Source organism: Paramisgurnus dabryanus, chromosome 15, assembly GCF_030506205.2.
Source record: "Paramisgurnus dabryanus chromosome 15, PD_genome_1.1, whole genome shotgun sequence".
NCBI lineage: Eukaryota > Metazoa > Chordata > Actinopteri > Cypriniformes > Cobitidae > Paramisgurnus > Paramisgurnus dabryanus.
In genome coordinates this window covers 35,132,581-35,154,766 of record NC_133351.1, presented here as the reverse complement: position 1 = coordinate 35,154,766, position 22,186 = coordinate 35,132,581, and the positions used below count along the sequence as shown (strand labels likewise).

Genomic DNA, 22,186 nt, shown 5'->3' with positions numbered 1-22,186 from the left:
CCGAACTTTATCTCTCTTAATAACTCTTTAAACATCAAGCAAGTCCAGCATTTTATTTTCAAATTCCTGCCTGTTTTTAAACTGAAACCAAGATGTCAGACGGTGACCGAAAAGTGATGTAGCCTACAGTTTTGTCAACGTGCTTTCAAGTTTGTTATTTTAAAGATACAATACAATGAAACATACGCACAAGCTGTTTGAGGCTGTTTGCTTTCCATGCATATTAGTAACGAGAATCAAGTTATTTGTCTTTTTGATTAAAATTTCATATTATTATTTTTAATAAATATTTACACTTATTTAAGTTATAATTATAATTAAAAGCAAAATTGCATTTAAAATGCCACTTTCATGTAATATGACAAACTTCAGTTTTAAGACCCGCCCACTTCCGGTTCCATCCGAAATGGTTTTAAAATTAGAATTTAAATTAGAATAAAAAATTTTAGGTGAACTATCCCTTTAATTTCCTAAAAAGATGTGCCCAGTGTGAAATCCCATCATGACTACGCTGCTTGTGCCTGGTTCATTCTCCTACACCCCACTCTCGAGTATTTGAATCCAGCTGTGAGATGGGTGTTGTGAGAGTGACAGATTAAAGGCGGGTTTAGGGCAAAGTGCCGCAGCTGGAGGTCCAATTGTGTGAGTGTGGATCAATGTTGGGCGTGAGATCTGATGCTCTGACATGTTGCCCTAGCAGTGGAAAGGCAGCTACTGTGATTTTCCTCTATACTGTCACACTGATAAATAAACATTACTGAAGTCAAGTAGCTCTTAAAAGAAAGTCGTTTCAGTTCATCTCAGTACCTGTAGTTACAGTACCTCCATCAGATCCAACAGGTTTTACGTTTGTACACATAACAGACAGTGCAGATGTCACATGACATGAATAAATGAAAAGTTTAATGACAGAGCTCACTGGGCATGGAGACAATGGCGTCCTGTGGTTTGGTGATAGTCATTCGCGACAGGACACACTTAATGTTGACTGTTTTTGCTTTCAGGAACTTTTACAATACACAGCTATTGTATCTGTCATACTCTGTGAGGACACCTGTGTGTCAGCTGACTTTATCCATCCACTAAAATCACATTTAGACCGGTTGCTTAAATATCATTGTAAAAATCATTCAGAAGGGTGAAGTTAGTTTTGAAAGTTATTGTAGATGACACCTTGTCAAAATTATAAATTTTTTATGCCAAAAAATCACTAGGATATTAAATAAAGATTATGTTTCATGAAGATATTTTGTAAATGTTCTACCCTAAATATATAAAAAATTAATTTATCATTAGTTATATGTGTTGCTAAGACTTAATTTGGACAACTTTAAAGGCGATTTTCTTATATTTTGATTTTTTTTGCACCCTCAGATTCCAGATTTTCAAATGGTTGTATCTGTCAAATATGGTCCTATCCTTACAAACCATGCATCAGTGAAAAGCTAATTATATGTACATATCAATTAAAAAATAACCTTAATGACTGATTTTGTGTTGCAGGATCATATTTTATTTATTATACATTTTTAGTGAAGCCCAAGTGTCCATACACATACTTGTTATATATATTTCAGTGGCCTTAAAATATTACCCCAAATAATATCTTATGTAAATGCTTTCAAAAAAATATTTGCCAAAAGGTAAATTATTGACATTGAAAAGTACTAAGATAAATGAACAAAGCATCAAATGACTGAATGTCTTAAATAGATTTTTTTGTTTAAGTTTAATTCTGCATTTTTAAGGTGCTTTGAACCAAACATTTATCTGTCCTTGTTAATATTTTTTGGTTTTTAAGACTATGATGGATTGACCTTATCTCATGGCTTCAGGCAATATCTGCATTTCAAAGCTTCTCGTGGTTGAGGAATGTATTTCTTATTTTTTGATTCAAATTCTAGATATAATTCTTTCATTAAATCCAGTTTATCAAACCGATAATGATAGAATCGTTCATTTTAATTCACCTCAAGGAAGCAGATAACATTAACACATGAAAAGTGATTCTTTGCGTTTGATCCTCGCCACAGAAAGACAAAGACCAAAAAACATGGAGACAGATAAGAGTGTTGAACAATTGTATTTTATTTTTTCAGTTTTGTTCTTTAAACATGTTTATCTGTAACTGTCCTGCAAATCTTTTATTAGACACCGCTGGTCCAGTCCTGATGCTAAAGTAGATATAAAATTCTAGATGTGAAATTAAGAGGAAAGCATCCAATCGTAGATTTTTTTTTATAATGATTTGCATATCTTCTAGTTCATCTGGAGTTGTTGACCCCTCAGGGCTCAGATGAAAAACTGATCTTTAGTGAAGATGCTGAGAGATCTTGTTTTGTAAAACTCTTTTCATCTTTGTGTTTCAATTTAACTTCAAGGTCAAAGAAGCTTTATTGGTATGATAAATTAAGGTTGTGTATCTATGTGCAAAATTTAGGATCTTAAACTAAATGATGGCTTACATCTACAGTCCTCTGTTTTACAGAATAAAATCACTTTCACTTGAAAAATGACAAGCTGTCCTGTTAAATCCGGCTGTCACGTTATATGTTCTCATAAGTGGCAAAAACGTTTGCCCATGTGCTTGTTTTAGGTGTTTGTCTCATCAATAAACACACCATGAAGGCTTAAAAAACCATTCAAACAGCTGAAAAGCTTGCAGTTAGTCTCCATGGTATTGTTTAAACATCCGTTGTGGCTGGTCTTGTCATTTTTCGGTAGTGTAATTGGTCAAATGATAGGGGCTTGACATGTCATGGAAGAATACATAATGCTACAGAACACCCAATAAGGGAGCGATCGTAAGTGTCTGGTTAGGTCCGTCTACACTGCAGCGTGTCCCCTAAACAGGGTCTGCATTTACAAAAGTTTCCTTTTTCAAGATTGGAAAACTCCACAGCAGTGTGTATGCCAGGTGTAACCAGGGGTGTACCTGTAAATCGGACAGTTCATTATAATTTGATACAAAATTGATTTTTATCCGCCAGCGATGCGATTTTTGCCGATGCATCAAATGCTTCTTTGATGCGATTACAATCGAATTAATTTACCCACATTTTTATATTTCATGCCTTGCTAAGCAGTTACATTTTTACTTACAAATGCAACCAAAATATATAACATAAACATTTAACTCAACTCTTTGAAAATGTCACAATCTCTGTCCCAATTGGAATATTTACAACAACAAACTAACAAAATAGACTTTTTTAAATAAATAAAAATGAATAATGAGGGGCCAAATGTCACATAAAATTAAGCTTATGATGGCAACAGTCAAAGTTTTTTAGTATTTTGTGCCGAAATGTGCAATAATGACAATCACTGAGGAAGTTTTAGAAAAATGTAATTAAATAAAAAAAAATATATAAAAAATAAAGCTGTTAAACTTAAGCATTTGATCTGTCACACAACATCAGATCTAACAGTCAAACAAGTGCTGCAATGGTCTCTTTTGAGAGATTTTTCTTTAAAAAAAAGCTGTCATGAGAGAGGACATTGCGTTTTACATGGACAATATCACCTGCAGTCCTAAACTACTGATGGCACATGGAACTTTTTGCCGATGTATTTCATTCTTTTCTGGGCTTAGTTGTGAAAATCAAACTGCAGTCAGGGACATACACAAGCCTCCCGGTTTTATCAAATATATCTAAAATTGTGTTATGAAGACAATCAAAGGAATTTTGGGGTGAACTAACCCTTTAATAGCCCATATAATCATGTGCGTGTGCGTGTATTGATTTGTTGTAATCATAGCCAACGTGTCCAGTTTTTTCGACTATAGTCGGATGCAGCAGTAATGTGAATAATATTCTCCGAGCTTTATTCCCTGTCTGAGAATATTTAGTTCCTCTGAAATGAAATAGGTCACTCTAACACCCGCGAGTGCCTCTTTAAAGAACATTGAGAGCGATCTTGTTCCCTAGATTATTTTGGCCCTGTTTTGCCATGAAAATCAATTTTGAACAAGCTCTCTAGTTTTTGTGCTGGAAAGAAAGTTTTCCTCCATGATGAGGAGCATCCAGAAGTAGTTTCTTCTCAAGCACAGACAATATCAGACTGAAGAAATTGTGTGTGGCATCAAGTTTACTAAAGAAAAGCAGGTAGAGTATTAAACCTGGCTTTGGAGCAAATCCTTAGCCTGTATTTTCATTGCCAAGCACAATCCTTTATTGACAAGCAAAGCCAGCGAAGATTCCCGTACTTGTGTCTGAAGCTTAGCTGACGTAAACAATGTTGGCCCTGCACCTGTGCTCTTTAATATCTCAATAACTCTCCATAAAACCAAGACGGCCTATTCTTTCCACTCATTAAAGCGCCTTTGCATCTGGGGCGGCCGACGATCTCTTTTAATGTGGTCCACACGCCGCCAAAGGTTTTTTTTTCTCCGTTTTAAAGGTTTGTTCTCAACTGTGTGTTTTCTTTTCCGAGTATGAGCGGCAGTGTGGCACCTTTCAGATATTTTGCGAGCGTAATCTTTAGATAGAGGAGTATTTATTGTCAGACAGCACACGCTCTCTTGCTAATAGACAGAGGGTGGACTTCAAAGGAGGAACACAAATAGACTGGCATTGTCCTGTCTCTATATCCTCTGGAGTTCAAAGGAAGAGTTTTGAATAGCAGTGTTTCCAAAGCCTCTTTCAAACCTGCTGGGATGTAAAGCAGGTAACTTGCCATTGATACACAGGAACGCACACTCGCATATATGTTAGTTTTCACCTAATACTTTTTTTTTGCAAACGCCATCGTAATCACGCGGGCGTAATGAAAGTAAACACTTTACTTTGTCGTCTTAGCTTTCCATTCCTGCTGTCTCTCAGAATAAACAGGTACTTTAGGATATTTGCAGATTAGCACGGCGATGCTTTTACTTTGACTGATGTGTGACAGACAGACTGGCGTAAGAGCTAAACAGATGTACAGGAGTGGGCGCGCTCCCTAAAGACTGATTTAATGAAGAACTGAGGAGAAAGAGAGAGAGAGAGAGAGGTAGTGTAAGATGGAGAAAGAGGAGGCCTGAGAGGGGGAGAAGGAGATAAAAGAGTGAGTGGAGTATGCACATCAAAGAGTTGCTAATGATGCTGGATGCCATTAGGGCTTGTAGTGGCCTTTGTTTCGGCTTCCTAACACCTGCAATTTGTTGAGGGCTTTCTGTGCCCTGCTGAATTACCCACATTTGCATGAGCACTGAGCGAATACCGGAGGGATAAAAGTAAGAGATTTTACCCCACTGCATTTTGGACTTGAATGTGGGCTTTGGCCAAATCTTGCCAATATTCGTCATTTGCATTAGTTGTGACTGAGTGAGGTTTACTAAGATAGACTTTGTTCTTTGAATCAATTTAAGTGGATCTGCTAACTTAAGAGTATAACTTTCGTACTATGAAATCGTTTATGTTTTGACTTTCAGTCTTAAGCTGTGAAACTTTTTGAAAACATAAAACCGTTTTATTAACTATAATTATTATAAAAGTGAAAAAAATCCAAACTTAGATACTTTTTATTTGTTGACAGAGAAAAGCGTGTCGGTGAAGATGATGGTTGAAATGGGATTTGAGATGCATGATGCAATAGGAAACCAAAGAAAAATCATTCCAAATGTTTTTCTAGTCAACACATAAAGGTGCTTCATGATGCCATAAACAAGTGCTTTCCAATCCGGGTCCTCCCAGAAAGTCTTCTTATTTAAAACATCTGATTTTACTCATCAGTCTCCTTCCAGAATGGTTAACTGATGAGTTAAATCAGGTGTGTTAAAAAAGAAGACATCCAAAATATTTTGGGAGGGGTACTCAAGGACCTGAATTGGGGAACACTGCCATAAAAGAACCATTTTGGGCCGTATAGTTCTATAAAGTAGCTTTAACGTCTGAAGAACCTTTTTGTTTTACAGAAGGTTCTTTGTGATAAAGAAATGTTCCTTAGGTTATAAATGGCATGGCTGTGAAGCACCTTTATTTTTAAGAGTGAAGTTATAATTTCGTGAAAAGATTTAAAGGGGTCATATGACGTTGCTAAAAATAACTAATTTGTGTATTTGGTATAATGCAATGTGTTTACACTGCATTATTTTTCACATACCGTACATTATTGTTGCTCTTCTATATGCCCTGCCTTTTTTGTAATGCATACATTTTTACAAAGCGTATTAGGGCTAGGACAACGCGTCAACGTCATTGATGACGTCATCGATTACGTTGACGCAAAATATGCGCATTGATTCGTCAGACCCAAAATTAAGGATTTCATGTTTTTTTCCATTTAGATATATAAATCAACATGTATAAATTGCTATTTTCCATTACAAGCATGTAATGGAAATGTGACATCCCTTGCCATATTTGGAATATCAGTTTCCAAAGCACAGCATCTCCACAATATGGCAGCAGCAGTGGCAGAATAAAAGTTACGCCTTCTTTCTTTGTGTATATATTTAGCCGCTGTTATGCAAATCTTCCCAAACAGGCCCACACTTTTAACTTTGTGACTTTACGGATCTTCTATATATGACAAAGGAAAATATAAAATCGCATCATATGACCCCTTTAAAAAGCATAACATTTAAAGAAAACTTAAATGATCCCTACTAAGACAAAGTAGCATTTTATTTATATGTTTAAAATGTTATTACTTTACAGAATTACTGTAGTTATTTACTGAAAAATGTAGTGGTCATATTATGTATGTGTAGTATCATATTTTACTGTGCGTGCATATCCACATTGTTGGTAAACAATTAAATAACCTAGTAAAATGAAATATCTTCTTAAAGAGTCTTAGCTTAGCACTTCACTCGGCCATATGGAAGCTCATGCAGCCCATATTTCCTGCAAATGAGCTAAAGTTTCTCTTCCTGCGGGGCTTGGATGAAGGTCTGGGGAAAATCAGAGCATGAAATTGCGATTAGCCCCTGTTGTTTGTGCAGACCAGGAATAGGCTACAGGACTTGGCATGGCCAAAGGTGTAACCTGTTTTGTTTGGCCTTGCTGAAGCCCTCCCAGATGGTGCTCGCAGCTGCCACTGAGTAAACGCAAGGATGGCGAACGTTGAGAGAAGTGGCCAGGACTTGTTTATATTCAGGGGACAAAACAACAAATCTCTCCCTTAGATTCATGAAGATGGAAAAAGACTCATCTCATCTAAACAGTTCCTTTCTGAGTTCAGATGCGTTTAAAGAGGAAATAGTAGGGTTGCCAACGTTGTCACTCAGAAATACGGGATAAAAGGTGGCGTTCTGGGTTTGGTTTTGTGTGAATATTTGTCAAAATTATTCATCTCCTAATTAAATATCAACTCTTATGCCATGGCAACATACGGTCGGTTTATTAAGAGTTTGTTCATTTACAGCAGGTACTTTTAACACAGTCCTTTAATTGAACTATTTCTTTACCTTTACTACCTACTAAAACACTTGTTACTCATGCACCAAGGTTTAGAAAACGTTATCCCATTCATGTAAATCTTGCTTGTGACAAACACTGTCATTTTGCAGAGTCAACATCAAATACTTAAAGCAGGGGTGTCAAACTCATTTTAGGGTGAAGGCCGGATGGTAAATAATGCCACGAAGTGCGGGCCGGATAATTTTTTTAAACCTTAGTGTGCTGATAATTGTGTTAAAATTAACTAAACAAACCAATTAATTAATTTGTTTAGCAAGAAAACTAGAGAAACACACAGCTCTGTGAAAACTAAATTTCATAAGGTCACACTCATACTGTATATTATACACACAAATTTACATCTGTACAAAATCCACTGGACTTAGGTTGAAAAGCTTTAATTAAACTTCTTTTGCCTTAATGCCAAAATTATTTATAAACCATTCACTTTTCTTTGGAATATATTTGTAATGAGAACAGTCATTTAGAAAATGAAAATGCTAGATGAGGCAGTGGCCCAAACCAAAAATGGCACTAAGGGGGGTGGTACTTATGTTTTTTATAAAGTATTATAAATATTATGTGTTATATTACTAGCATCAATGTAGACATGTGATTATAATGGGAAATATAATAACAAGAATTAAAGTGTGACAATCTGCTAAATATTCAATATGATTTACCTGCTGGCTTGATGGAGCTTTGAATCCATGTTTGCAATGTTGAATTGCCTTTAGCAGCATCCCTTTCCGTTCTCTGTCTTTATTTTGTGAAGGCATTGGTGTTTTTTTTTTGTCTACAAAGTGTGCCAACAACAGCAAATTTAGTGTTTATATTAACTTAGATCTGATCAGGAACATTAAATCCATTAGACAAGCATTGTTAATACTAAAAATGTGGATATTTTGTTGTTGTTTGCTTGCTAAGTTGTTAGCACTTTTAGAACACCGACAGCAAATCATAAACTTACAAATTACTAATCCTGCGGTTTAACAACTGATATAATGTAATGAATCTACCTGTTAATGCAACAAACTTTGGAAACTGTCGTCTTCGCTCTCCAGGCAGAGAGTGGACACAGAGATGCTGCGGAGCGGGCAGGAAAACACGAAGTGGATTACCAGAATCAGTGGATCTTTCGCGGAGCGGTAACAATAAAACGGCAAGATTTAGTCTGTGTTTAGTGTTTAGTCTGTTCCGCGTTTAGTCTGTTCCGCATTTTGCTGGTTCCACAAGTCTCTCATATTAAAAACGAACTAGACACCCACCTGAAAGGGTTTTTAAAATATGTATTTAATATTTAATAAAACTGTATAAATCATCATGCGGGCCGGATTGGACACCTTTGCTTTGGGGCATTTCAGATTAAGGTGTTTTATTAGGCAGGTCTAGATCAAACCACTATATAACAAAGATAACATGGAATCGTTTTATATGACTCTTTTATGTATACTGATTGTGCGTGAAGGGGTCTGTGATTGGATGACAATTTTGGGAGATCAGCACTGATGCTGTTGCTTGTTCGACTTCATGCAGTGGTGTTGGAACCGCCAGGCGGATGACATCAAAGTACCGCGAGAGCATTTCAATAGCAATATCCTGTGTATGATTTGTTGAATCGCTCTCACATGGTTTTGAATGTAATTTGGCACCACATAAAGTTAAACAACGAGCAAGCCGTTTGTATCAGTCACCGGTTAGGTCAGCGCAGCTGTCAAAAAATAGGAATTGGAGGTCACGTACAGCACATATCAATTTGGTTAATAACGATTAACGAATGTGCTAAAATGACACATCTTGTGTCTAGTTAAGGACAACACATCAAATGTGTTGTCCTTAAAGGAGCATTTCACCCGTAGAAACATTAATCTTTATTGAAAGTGTGTCATATTTGTAGTCGAATTGTAGCATACATTTTGAATTTGGTGCCTATTTTACAGAGAAAAGGGGTGTTTGTAGTCTCACCCCCTCTACAAAGACATTGCACTTCCTTCTTTCAATGATGCAAAATGATGATTTTTACATCATTGTAAGAAGGACGTGCAACACTGAAATCTGTATTTCTCCAGTCTCAGCGGCAACTGAGAAAATGATGCATGACCATTCAAAAACATGACTGGGGTTCTATACAAAGCTTAATGCAAATGGGTGAAGTGTCCCTTTAACTAGACACATATCTGTGTTATTTTTGTAATAACACACTTTGTGTTGTTTTAACACATCTTGTGTTATCCCTTTCATTTATTTAAACATAAAATCAACATGAAATGACACATAATTTTTTACATAGGATAACACAAAACGATGTGTTAAAATTAACACATCCTTTCTTACCGTGTAGGAAATAGAGACATAAAGAGAACAGCCAACTATTAAAGCGTCATGAAACCCTAACCAACACATTTTTTAGATGTTAACAGAGTTAGTTGTGTTGCACATCATAGAAGACAATGATAGTATCTGTTAATTTTAACATTAGGAGAAAACTAGTTAATTTTTAGCTTTTTTGTGATATTTTTGTCTTCTGGGTTTAAACTCCTTATCGTGTGAACGTCACGGTCAGTGACGTGGCAAATTACTGTAGTACCTCATAACCGTCAGTGTCTCATTAAGATAGCGTGTTGTTGTCCAATGCGAAGACTTTTCGCTTTTGTTATTTCTCCTAGAGAATAATGCGATGAAAAGAAAACTGTTGCTGAAGTCTTCTGATTCCCCTCCCTTTTTACTTAGAGATTCCAGAAAATATACAGATAGCGTGTCTAGGGATCTCTCCTGGGATCGTTAGATTTTGGTTCATCCTCATTTCCAGTGATTATCTGCGTGGAATCTGTGTGTGCGTTCACAGACATTCAGTAAAGTTCCTGTAAAGATATACGACATCAGGATGTAACACGTAATATAATTAAACATTTGGTATATTCTCCAAATTGTCTTAAGTTTGCTTGTGATCTGCGATTTCTCTCTCGAGAAACCATGCATGTGCATTTTGTTCTTATTCAATCATAAACCAGCGCATTTCGTAGTGTTCCTTTAAGTTGGCGCATGATTTTGGCTTCAGCACGAATAGTGAGGAGCTTCCTGATCTCTGATTCACTCCAGTTTGCAGACATGTTTTCATCGTTAACGTATCTATATAAAGCCCCAGGTCAAAGAGTTTCATAGACTATCAAAGAGTATCATAACTATGTTATTGCGAAGACACACCCCTTATGGCATTGTTCCTGTCTTTTGTTCACACTGGACTGATCCCAGCAATGTTAGTAGATCCACATATCGGGATCGATCCCGGGATCAATTCCTGGACGTGTTTGCGTTCACACAGAAGGCACTCTGGACATTTTATTGCAATTTTCTGGGATCAATGCACTCTGTGAAAGGGGTTTGAGATTCTTCTAAAAAAAGACTCCAGTAATCCACAAGAGATCTCAACATCAGGAAACCAAAGTCTGTAATCAAAAGTGAGAAATCACAATATGAACCCAAACATTTCATATTCTTTCAAGATCACAAGTAGCACAGGTATATTTGTAAAAATAGTTAACAATACATTGTATGGGTCAAAGTTATTGATTTCTTTATGTCAAAAATCATAATGTGAAGATCATGTTCCTAACGTAAATATAACAAAACTTTTATTTTTGTGAGTGGATGCAGTTGCTAAAGACTTTATTTGGACAACTTCAAAGGCAATGTTCTTAATATTTAGATTTTTTTGCACCCTTAGATTACAGATTTCCAAATAGTTGTATTTCAGACAAATATTTTTCTTGTCCTACCCAATACACCGAGAAATCGAGACTCATCAGACCAGGCAACATTTTTCCAGTCTTCAACTGTACAATTTTTGTGAGCTTGTGCAAATTGTAGCCTCTTTTTCCTATTTGTAGTGGAGATGAGTGGTACCCGGTGGGGTCTTCTGCTGTTGTAGCCCATCCGCCTCAATGTTGTGCGTGTTGTGGCTTCACAAATGCTTTGCTGCATACCTCGGTTGTAACGAGTGGTTATTTCAGTCAAAGTTGCTCTTCTATCAGCTTGAATCAGTCGGCCCATTCTCATCTGACCTCTAGCATCAACAAGGCATTTTCACCCACAGGACTGCTGCATATTGGATGTTTTTCCCTTTTCACACCATTCTATGTAAACCCTAGAAATGATTGTGCATGAAAATCCCTGTAACTGAGCAGAGAAATACTTAGACCGGCCCGTCTGGCACCAACAACCATGCCACGCTCAAAATTGCTTAAATCACCTTTATTCCCCATTCTGACATTCAGTTTGGAGTTCAGGAGAATGTCTTGACCAGGACCACACCCCTAAATGCATTGAAGCAACTGCCATGTGATTGGTTGATTAGATAATTGCATTAATTAGAAATTGTACAGATGTTCCTTATAATCCTTTAGGTGAGTGTATATAAGTTTATAATTTTTTTTGCATAACAAATATATAATTGGCTGCACTTATACTTTATGTATAAACATGAAGAGATACATTTTTATTTTAAATGTATTTGTACTGTAGAAACTTTGACAATAAATCTTGTTTCATAGCAGCTTTACAATGAATCCTGCCTTATAAAGCCCAATAACCGAGAGAAAGGGGATCGTAAAAGGAAAGAACACTAGAAAGATACAACGAAAATATACATGATTATGAAATGAGATATGAACACCTAATAAATCAATTTCACAATTGTCTTTTTTCTCTGAAATTTTCCCCTTAGGGGTCCCGGGACCCCAGTTTGAACCACTGTCTAAGTGATGTCATCCATGTTGATATTGTAGCCTACTCTTACCAGTTAACTTTAGACATCTCTAAATCTGTTTTTATTTCCCCTAAGGGACCGAAGAATATAGTTTTAAATAAAATAACTTTTCACATAATCCACTGATTTGAAAATAATCCATGTCCTGTGAATTATAAATCATTTGTGTACAAGCTTGTTTGTTAAGATGAGATTCTGCTTACTTCTTAATGTTTATCGGCTTTCACTTTGCATTCAAACTGAAACATTTAATTAATTCAGCTTCAGTTTTCCCAAGGACAAACATCTGCACTGGGCTTGAAACTCACTTAAATATTCCTCCTGAATCTAAAATGAGGAAATATCTGTGAACTACGCGTTCTGGCCCCCTGGTATAATCCAAAACCTCTGATCATGCTTGAGGAAGCCAGACGTGACCCCAACAATTACCACAGGCCGGTGGGAAGAGAGCAGGTCAAAGTGCCGTTGCCACACACGGCGCGGAGCGGGTGTTTAAGGGGCGACCTCTCCCTCATCCTCTGACCCAAGGGCCGCCGGCACACCGCTCCACCGCTGCCTTTAAACGTGCGGCCTGAGAGCAGGCACCGGTATCAGATTCCAGGGAAAATGTCGAAAATTAGCAAGAGCAGAGTCAAGCTACACAGCGTCGAGGGCAGAACACAATGGCAGCTTTCTGTCAGAGAGAGACTTCAAAGGGCCACTGAGTGACTACTCTGAGTCAGACTTTGTTGTAGATCACTGAGGAAATTCACAGATGTTTTCTCATACGAGACACCATTACAGAGGCTCTCGTAGCCGGTAGCCCCGAGCATTTCTCTCCCTCTCAATCTCTTCTGCTAGTGTGCAAGACAGATGTGGAAGCCCGTCTTTCTTCTTTTAGTTCTTGATTTTCTTCTGCTGTCTGTCCAGAGCACTTGAAAAGTTAGACGTCGGCTCTGACCTGTCCAAAAGAAGTCCTAACATAAAACTTACTGTTGATGAACACTCAAAACTCACAGATTCAGTCAGACTTTCTATAAAGTTTTATTTCACTATTAACTCTTATCTTCAATTCATGTTTTATTATATTTCAATGTTTTGATTTCCCATTAAATGTGTGTGTGATCACATTTTCGCTTCTTCTTTTACAGATCGCCGCCTTCAACCACCACTAAATCTGCTGTGTATATATAAAGAGGAATAATATTTTTAAGTATGCATTATTTTCTTTTTTTATATATGCATTTCATATCAATGACATATGCTGTTCAACGTTTTTTTTTTTTTAAGATACAATGAGATGTTACTTGTGAATCTCAGTGGCAGCCTTATGAACTTTTTAAAAATTATATGTTGCCAAACAACATGATTTGATTAGTGCAACAGGAAGAGATTTCTTTTTTATCTTGATATTTTGAGACTTTATAATTTATAATGGATTTTATAAATAATGAATCTTATACAGACAGACATTCCCTACTGAAAAAAATGCCTGAGTTAGGTGGTGTAGCAAGCTGATCTAGATGTGTTTTGGTCACAGTTTAAGGTGGACTTAGCTGGTCAGACTGGAAGACCCACCAGCTTAAACCAGCTACCGTCACCTTTTTCAGTAGGGTTTTCTGCATCATCTTGTGTTTTGCTGTCCTTGATAGAAGACAAGCAGGACAAGCAGTTTTGTTGTAACAGTTTAAGACAGATCATAACTCTTCATCACTAGTTCTTATTACATTTACATTTTAAAACTCATCAGCCTGGTAATAGATTTAAGAAAATGTGGCAAATTGTGCATTCATGTTTGCGAGTTTGTGTTATGTTTGGTACTTATTACTCATCTTCTATCAGCTGTTTTGTACTCCGTATAAGAAATAAAAATGTGTTTGCTCATCTGTGATGCTTCTCACTATTTAAACTGACTTTTATGGTAACAAAGTTACTAAATGCAATCATGACTTTTCTGTGTTGATCAGATGGATTTCATTCTTTATCACATATAATTTTCCTGTCCTGCAAGTTGCACATTTATAATTGCATGCACATTATAATTCTAGATGACATTTTACAAAAAACAACTTGCATTCCTTTGTGGACTGCAGGAAAATCTAGTTGTCCTCTTGTCCCAGTGGGATTCCCCCACTCCCCCCCCCCCCCCACTACTGTGTGCAAAGCAGGAGAAACCTTAATCCCATCAAAGGGACTGATTTACTTCAATATCAACCACTCCAAACTGCTCGAAAGGGACAGTTTAAAGGGTCATAGATTAGAGACATGTCTCTGTGGGTGCTTGCTTGTACAAGTTTTCTTTAGTGTCTTTTTATGCAGTCTGTAACCCTCAAAACTTGCCTGAAATAACTCTTATTAAACAACAATATACTCTGCTTTTCATCGTGTGATTCTTACTCTTTGATGGCTGTAATATCTGTGGAGATGTCACGTGTGCCGGAGATCGGGTTGCATTGAAGGCTTGACTGGTTCAGGGTGGAGCAGTGGGAGGAGAGATGGAAAATGTTCAGACTTTCTCAAAGATTGGATCTCCTCCTCTTTCCAGCCTCTAACTGTGCATAACAGGACTAAATACATCATCATCAGCAGCATGTCACTTTCACACCTTGATGGGTTGAGTTTGACTTGACTTATAAAGATGTTGTGAGATTGTTCCTTCTCAAGAGATTTGTTTACCTTGTACTGTAAAATATCTGCGGCACAAATGTGTTGTTTTCTGAATTGCAAGCTGCCAGTTTTACAGATAACTGTTTCATTGATCTGCATGGGAAATAACTGTGCACTTTGATTTGTTAAAAACCCTTTGTTAGAGGGTTAGTTGTTTTGCCATTAGACCTCTTGATTGCCTAAAGTTAAAGAAAAGTTAGTAACACTTCACAGTAAGGTTGTATTTGTTAACAATTAGTTAATGCATTAGATAACATGAACTTACAATGAAAAATACTTCTACAGCATTTATTAATTATAAAACTGAATGAATGCATAAACTAACATGAATAACTGCATCGACATTAACTAACATTAACAATAACTAATACGTACTGAAAAACTGTATTTTTATTGTTTGTTTATGCACTTAATAATGTTTACTAATACAGCTTTATTGTAAAGTGTTACTGAAAAGTTTAAGGATTTAACACACTGGTCCCATTTTTATTTGTTGTAGTTGATTTGTGTAAATCAGAAGATACATGATTTGTATGATCTCAATAAATGCGATTTCCGATTCTTGAGAGGCAAAGTGCGCGCGTTAATTTTCCGCCGAGTCAAAAGCCTTTTCTTCCTCGTGAAGTTATCACACAAGACTGTATACGAGATCTCTCTGGAGATAACACACAGTCGCATTGTCGCACAACAAATCCTTCATTACAGAAAGGGGGATCGGGTGACTCCGGCATCCAGTAGCTGGGGTCTCCAGGCGACGAGGGGGTCTTTGATCAAGAAAATCCAATTATTTGTGTATATACATTTCCCACATAGTGATTACTTCATTAATTGTCCCGCCTTTATCCCCACCCGTCCCATCCCCCTCCTAATAATCAGCCCTTTTATCCAGACCAACAAACACACCATAGGAGCTTTGTGTGGATTCAGAGGATTTGCTTCCCCCTCTCAAAGAGCCGCTCTTCTTTGATGATTGGGCAGCGGCGAACTTCAAAGTCATAAATCTCACTCCTGACTGGCTGGCGGCCCACCAAAGTCCTTATCAAATCCTAAGAAGTGATCCTTCACTCTCTCAGATAGTTGGAGGATAGCTGGAGGAGAGGAAGCGCTTTTCCATGTGAACGTCGTATTTCTGCGCGCACTCGCTTGGGTTTGTTTGAATTGGGAAGCTTGAGGAACTCGAGGAAGTGTTGCCATGGCAGCTGTGGCTGTGCTGAGGAACGAAACACTACAGGCTTTTCTTCAGGTTCGTGAAAACTTTGAGATGTTATTGTAAATGCGTTTCGACCTCTTTCTCGCTGATAGTGTACATAAACAGTGCTTGTTTTAAAAGTAAACATGTGCATGGAAGGAGAGATCCTCAATTAAGCGTTTCATATCTACATTTGCAAACTCACTTGGACATTTCAACTTTATTTCATCACATATATCTCGAATGGTCTGTTTTTATTTTGTTCATATTAATAATGCTTTGTCAGTGCGCAATTCGCGCGCACTCTAAAGCTGTTTCGTAAAAGTTAGATATTCTAGTTTTGGAAGTAAGATAAAAACAGGTTCGAAACAATAAAGTTGTCAAAACTTTTACAAAGTCACGTATGGGTGTTTAACCGTGGTGTTTTTCTTTGATCCAGGATCGCACCCCAAATTCCTCACCGGAAAACAGCAAACATTCACCTTTGGCTCTTTTGGCGGCGACGTGTAACCGGATCGGTCACCATCACGGATCCACTCACACGGACTTTATTCAAGTACCCTACGATAGCACACTAGGGTCCCCCTCGCGGATTTTCCATCCGTGGACTAACGAGACAAATCCCCCGTCCGCGCTTTCCAGCAATTCCTCGTTCGGACTATCCTCGAAATCTCACCTGCAGGGCTCCTACACCTCCCACCATGAGCTCCCGTTGACCCCTCCGGCCGACCCCACGTATCCGTACGATTTCTCTCCCGTCAAGATGTTGCCGTGCTCCATGCAGTCGTTACAGTCGTCGTGCCCACCCACGTACGTCCCCGCTGTTACATACGCAGCCCCGACCCCGATCCCACCCGCGATGCCCGGGTTCGTGACGGGACACTCGGGCCTGGTCCATCAGCAGCAGAGGCAGCTGTCTCCAAACCCGGGGGACGATATACCGTGGTGGAGCCTTCAGCAAGGCAACCACGTGAGCCATCCGTCAACTCTCGGTCACCATCGCTTCCCCATCCAGAGGGGTTTGGTGCTGGGACACACGGATTTTGCGCAGTACCAGACGCAAATAGCAGCGCTTCTCCACACCAAATCACCACTGGCAACTGCCCGGCGATGCCGGAGATGCCGATGCCCTAACTGTCAATCATCGAGCTCCAGCGACGAGCCCGGGAAAAAGAAACAGCACATCTGTCACATTCCTGGATGCGGGAAAGTGTACGGCAAGACCTCGCACCTGAAGGCGCACCTGCGCTGGCACTCGGGTGAGAGACCTTTCGTGTGTAACTGGCTCTTCTGTGGGAAAAGTTTCACGAGATCTGACGAGTTACAGAGGCATCTGAGGACTCACACCGGAGAAAAACGCTTCGTGTGTCCGGACTGCTGTAAAAGGTTTATGAGGAGCGATCATTTGGCCAAACATGTCAAGACGCACCAGAATAAGAAGAGCAAAAGTCACGAAAAGACTCCCGACTATGTGAAAAGAGAAGACTTGAGACCTGTGTAGTTGACTCGGATTGCTATATAGACTAGTGCAATAAAATATCCTGACAAACTTCAGGATAGTTATGAAGTAAAATGTTTATTTTTTGATTCACGAGACTCACTTACTGGACTGGGAGCCTTTTTGGACTTTTTGGAAATACATTTAGTATTTGGACTTAATCTTCAAGTCGTTCTCACTTCCTAAATGAACCCTGGAAGATTTTTTTATATCCACGAGCTACCCAAACCATTAACAAGTTTTGACTTGTGTTAAGATCTTTGTCTTCGGTGGAAGATTTCTTTATCCTGTAAATATATTGATAGCTTTTGTTGAATGAAAGTGTCAGTTTTCGCTCCTTGTGGGGTGTCTAGCATGCTATTAAAAACCATCTGTTAAACCTACAAAGTAATGTGTGAAATAAAGAATATGACTTGTACGTCCCATTTAAACAAAGTGGTGAGGTAAAATTATTAAAACTTGTAAAAAAACAAATAGTTTATTTTTTAAATAGATAAAGCACAAGTCAGGGGTCAAAGGGGGAAAAAGTTTAACAGAGAAACTCTGTTGGTAAACCTGTTTAAAGAGAGGGATTAAAACACTATCACTTTCATCTTTTTTTAGGTACCAGTAACTTGTAGCGTTATGAGTTATAATCTTTATTTCATTCAAAAATCAAAGTCAGTCAAAATTACAATAAAGCAAAAAGTTGAATTATCTTATATCATTTTGAATTGTTTTTAAATGCATTACCTTCATGTCAATACAATTAATGGACATTTTTTTGTTTGTTTGCTTTGTAGCTAAACTAAGTTAACTAAATTAAAAACAACCAATCCTAAACCTAACCTAATATTACTCAGTACGTATTTTATACACTGTTACCCAACAATGGCTTTTTAATCAGCTGCATCTTAATACAACCTAAGTCTAGAAGTATTTCATCTTTTCATTTCTATGGGAATTTAGATTTTTTTTTAACTGATTTCAAATTTTGCAGCTGATTTCAAATTGAATCAGAATGAATCTCTGTGTGTGTGTTTTACATTCAATGTTTCACTCAGAATAAAGACAAAGTGATGGTTAGTTCATCCTTAATGACATCATTCTGACTTTTTCAGTGTTTTGTATTTGAGAATCAAAGCAAGGCATAGTGTTATAGATACCCCACAACCATGAATTGTGTGGTAAAGTGAATGTTTTGCGTATTCTAGCATAACGACATCTGAAATTAACATTATGTCAGATAACAATATGAAGAGTTGAAGGATGTTTGTATTAGGATGTTTTTTTGGCACCTACAGTAATGAAGAAACTGTGTTCAGTCCTTGAAGTTCCCCCTGCCTCTCTTAGTAAATAAGTGCTTCCTAATGTTTGTGCTCATGTATTTAGATGATCTTAACATCAGCATCTCAATGGTCTGTGTAGGAATTTCATTAATATAGTTTTCTCTTCAAATCCAAAGTTAAAACGCAGTGCTTCTGCTTTGTATTTCTAAATTGGAATATACATTTTTCATTATTTGAAAAAAATATTGACATACATTTAATAAAAAATCTTTTGGCATATGTTGAAAAAAAGATTTTTAATGAAACTCTATACCATGATGGACTGGCCACCTGCACGCCGGTGTGTTTCCCTGCTTCAGCCTGAGATAGATGTGTTTTAATATGTTCAGAATTCTCAAATGTCTTTGACATCATTTTGTTTTTGACCTTTTTCAGAGGGGGATTTTCCTTTTTAAACCACATCAAGCGGGGCAGTCGTAGCCTAGTGGTTAGAAACAGTTGGCCTTGTAACCTGAGAGTTGCTTGTTCGAGTCTCACGGCCAGCAGGTTGCGACTGTGGTCCCCTTGAGCATGGCACCTTAAACCCTAATTGCTCCCAGGGCTGCCCAATGCTCTGGATGTGTGTGTGTGTGTGTGTTCATGAATTGCAGTGGTGTGTGTTCATTGGTTGATGCATAAGTCACACTTAAAGTATTTGTTGCATACGTGACAAGCGTTTCACTTTTAATTCATTTTTCTCCAAACTTTCAGATCATTTACATATCATATCAACAATAACATGAACATAACTGAGCATTTATATTTAATGTATTCAATTGTATTCAACATATCAACTGTTGAAACTGTAGGTTATATACGTACACTACAGCATCACTTGACAGAAGTCTTTCTCACAATCTTAAAAAAAACTTTTGAAATTAAATCTTTTGAAACTAAATGTTTAAACATTTTCCAACACAAATCTACATTTTTATTTGCTTGTATGTTTTTGCATAGGTTGAAACACCTCTAATACTGTTTTAATGTAACACCGAGTCACACCTCATAAACCGGCTTGATAAAATGGAGTAAAATTTTTGCAAAAATATAAATTCTTTTTTTATTATTTATTTTTATTCCCTTTGTGTTGCAGTCAAAACCTAAAATGTAATATCTCAGAGAATGTATTTATTACCAATATACTGAATCATCTGTTTATATTTCCCCTGATGATATAGTCCAGACATCAAAAAATCAGTCTATACTCATGTTTACTATTTTAAGGAAAACATGCATGCATTATGAATGAGACAAAAAGGAAGTTTTTGGGAGACAACATACTTTCCAGGAATTCAGAGAATTTTTAACCAGAAGCAATAATACCCAACAAATGGAAAAGGGACGGATCTTCAAAGAACATTTAGTATTTATTTTAATTACATTTTTGTGTGCGCATTTATGAAGAAGAAACAGCATTATGGACGTGACATTTCTTCATTTGCACTTAGCCTACTTATCTATGAAACACAATAAAAATGCTTTAAAAACTTTAACAGAGACATTTTTTCATCGGTAAAAACTTTACTTTTTATAATAAAGTTGACATTTGCATGGAACTGCCCACATGTGTGTAACCCATATATGTGATAAACCTATAAACAGGTAGTTTTACTTAGCCTATATTACACTTGGCGGTACAATCATGATTTCGACATGCAGAACATTCTCAACTGTCTCTTTATACCCTTACAGAAAACAATGGGTACAAAAGCTGTCAAGAGGCGGTACTCTTTTAAAGACTATACCTTTGTAGTTCACAGGTACCAAATATACATATATATGGTAGATTGAAGGACCTTTTTAAAGTTTCCTGTCCCAGTAAGAGCTTTTGTAGCATTTATACTGTCTTCTTACCAGATTGATGGACAACATAACTTACTTTAGCTCTCAAACACTAAGAGAAGCCCACAGGAAATTTGTTTATGTAAAGATCATTTAAACCAGTTCTTACCAAAATTAAAATGAACCCCAAAGCAAAAGAAAACAGGTTATTTGGAATGTATCAGTAATTTTTGGAGTTAATTTACAAAATTTTTACAAAAATAAAATGGTCTGTCTGGTACAAACAAGTAGATTTGGTGACAGATTTAGATAAAGAAGAATTAAAAATCTAAATAGAAATAGATCTTAAATATAACAATTACTGCAATTCCTGACAGTGCATGCTAGAATTAATAACTAAAATTATTGAAAGCTTCCCATTATTCCTAAACATCTTAATGTGTCACTGCACATTGCAACAAGCAGTACATTTCTACAGGGCAGGATAATGGGTGTCTTTTTCCCCTTCCGAGTGTGAGATGCGGTCAGGCTATCACAACAACACATGTGGCTTTGCATGGAGGGACTGCTGGAGGGAGTTTGTGTTTAAACCCCAGCATGACCTGATCTGAATGCCACACTCTGATCTTCCTTTGATGTGAGTCTGTTGAAAGTCTGGCAGAATCAGACATTTAGACACACATACTTAGGCATGCATACGTTACATCTAACATCTTCTTGTTTATTTCAGAAAGTTAAATGCAAAAAAAAACATACCCAGGCCTAGCTCAGCATCAAAGGTTGTTTTGGATGTGTTTAACAGCATCGATTATGGGCATCATACACTACTTTTCTGTTTTGGTCATTTTCAAAACAACCTGTTCTGTTTAAAATCAGTCTCTTACATGCTAAATAAAAACATTGATTTGATATTCGAATGAAATGGGAAGACACAATGCTGTTAAATTCATACATTTACTTAAGTGCTTTTGGCTGTTTTCGGTTCACATTAGAAAGACATCTATATGTCTGTCTGAGCCATCGATTCAAGTTATGTTTCCTTATTATTGCAGGCTGGTTTTGATTCTGATTTTTAAGTGGTTTGTCTTAAGAAAATATCACACTGGTTCAACATTTACAGTAACTTCAGTAAGATCTTAAAGCCTGTGATACCAAAATAGATTGTAATAATGTGATTATTTTGGGCCATAGACACTGTATTGATGACCAACTCCAGTAAATGATTAAATTATAGTATAAAATAAAATATTACAATATAATTATCTCTAGAAAATGTCAAATTTTAAAGAAAATAGTTTTTTATAGTACACAAATAAAACGTTAGATCCTTCATTGATATTTCATATTTTATGGTATAAATATTACCAGGACAAGCAGGTGCAAACTGAACTTTGTTGGCAGCTATTAATATACTAGCGCCATCTTGCGTCGACTTATGGATCTAAAGCAACATAATGCGATCCGTTCTCAATGTCTTCTCTCGTAATTTGAGATTCGAGATCAATTTTGCTGCTTTCATTAAGAATGGCATAAACTATTTATTTTATACATAACATTATATTTTGTGAATATACTATAGCCTATTTACACATGTTCTAGACCTAGACTATC

At 37.0% G+C, this 22,186-nt stretch overlaps 2 protein-coding genes across 2 annotated transcripts in view; both read left to right on the top strand.

The window, feature by feature from the left end:
- myo3b (myosin IIIB) overlaps positions 1-14,502 on the top strand; it is a 146,416-nt gene extending 131,914 nt beyond the window's left edge. Inside the window, exon 39 of the mRNA XM_073811996.1 lies at positions 13,284-14,502. The gene's annotated coding sequence lies outside the window, so the exon portion shown is untranslated. The remainder of the gene's footprint in view (positions 1-13,283) is intronic.
- Positions 14,503-15,381: 879 nt separating this feature from the next.
- On the top strand, positions 15,382-18,930 carry sp5a (Sp5 transcription factor a). Its single transcript, XM_065293368.1, has 2 exons — positions 15,382-16,042; positions 16,428-18,930. The coding sequence occupies exons 1-2, from the start codon at positions 15,992-15,994 to the stop codon at positions 17,487-17,489; spliced, it is 1,113 nt and encodes a 370-aa protein (XP_065149440.1). The 5' UTR covers positions 15,382-15,991; the 3' UTR covers positions 17,490-18,930.
- Positions 18,931-22,186: the final 3,256 nt, after the last annotated feature.

Bases quoted from the DNA above. Each gene is read 5' to 3' on its own strand.
- sp5a (XM_065293368.1), top strand. From the start codon at position 15,992: ATGGCAGCTGTGGCTGTGCTGAGGAACGAAACACTACAGGCTTTTCTT. The intron at 16,043-16,427 runs GTTCGTGAAAAC...TCTTTGATCCAG, and splicing joins CACTACAGGCTTTTCTTCAG to GATCGCACCCCAAATTCCTC.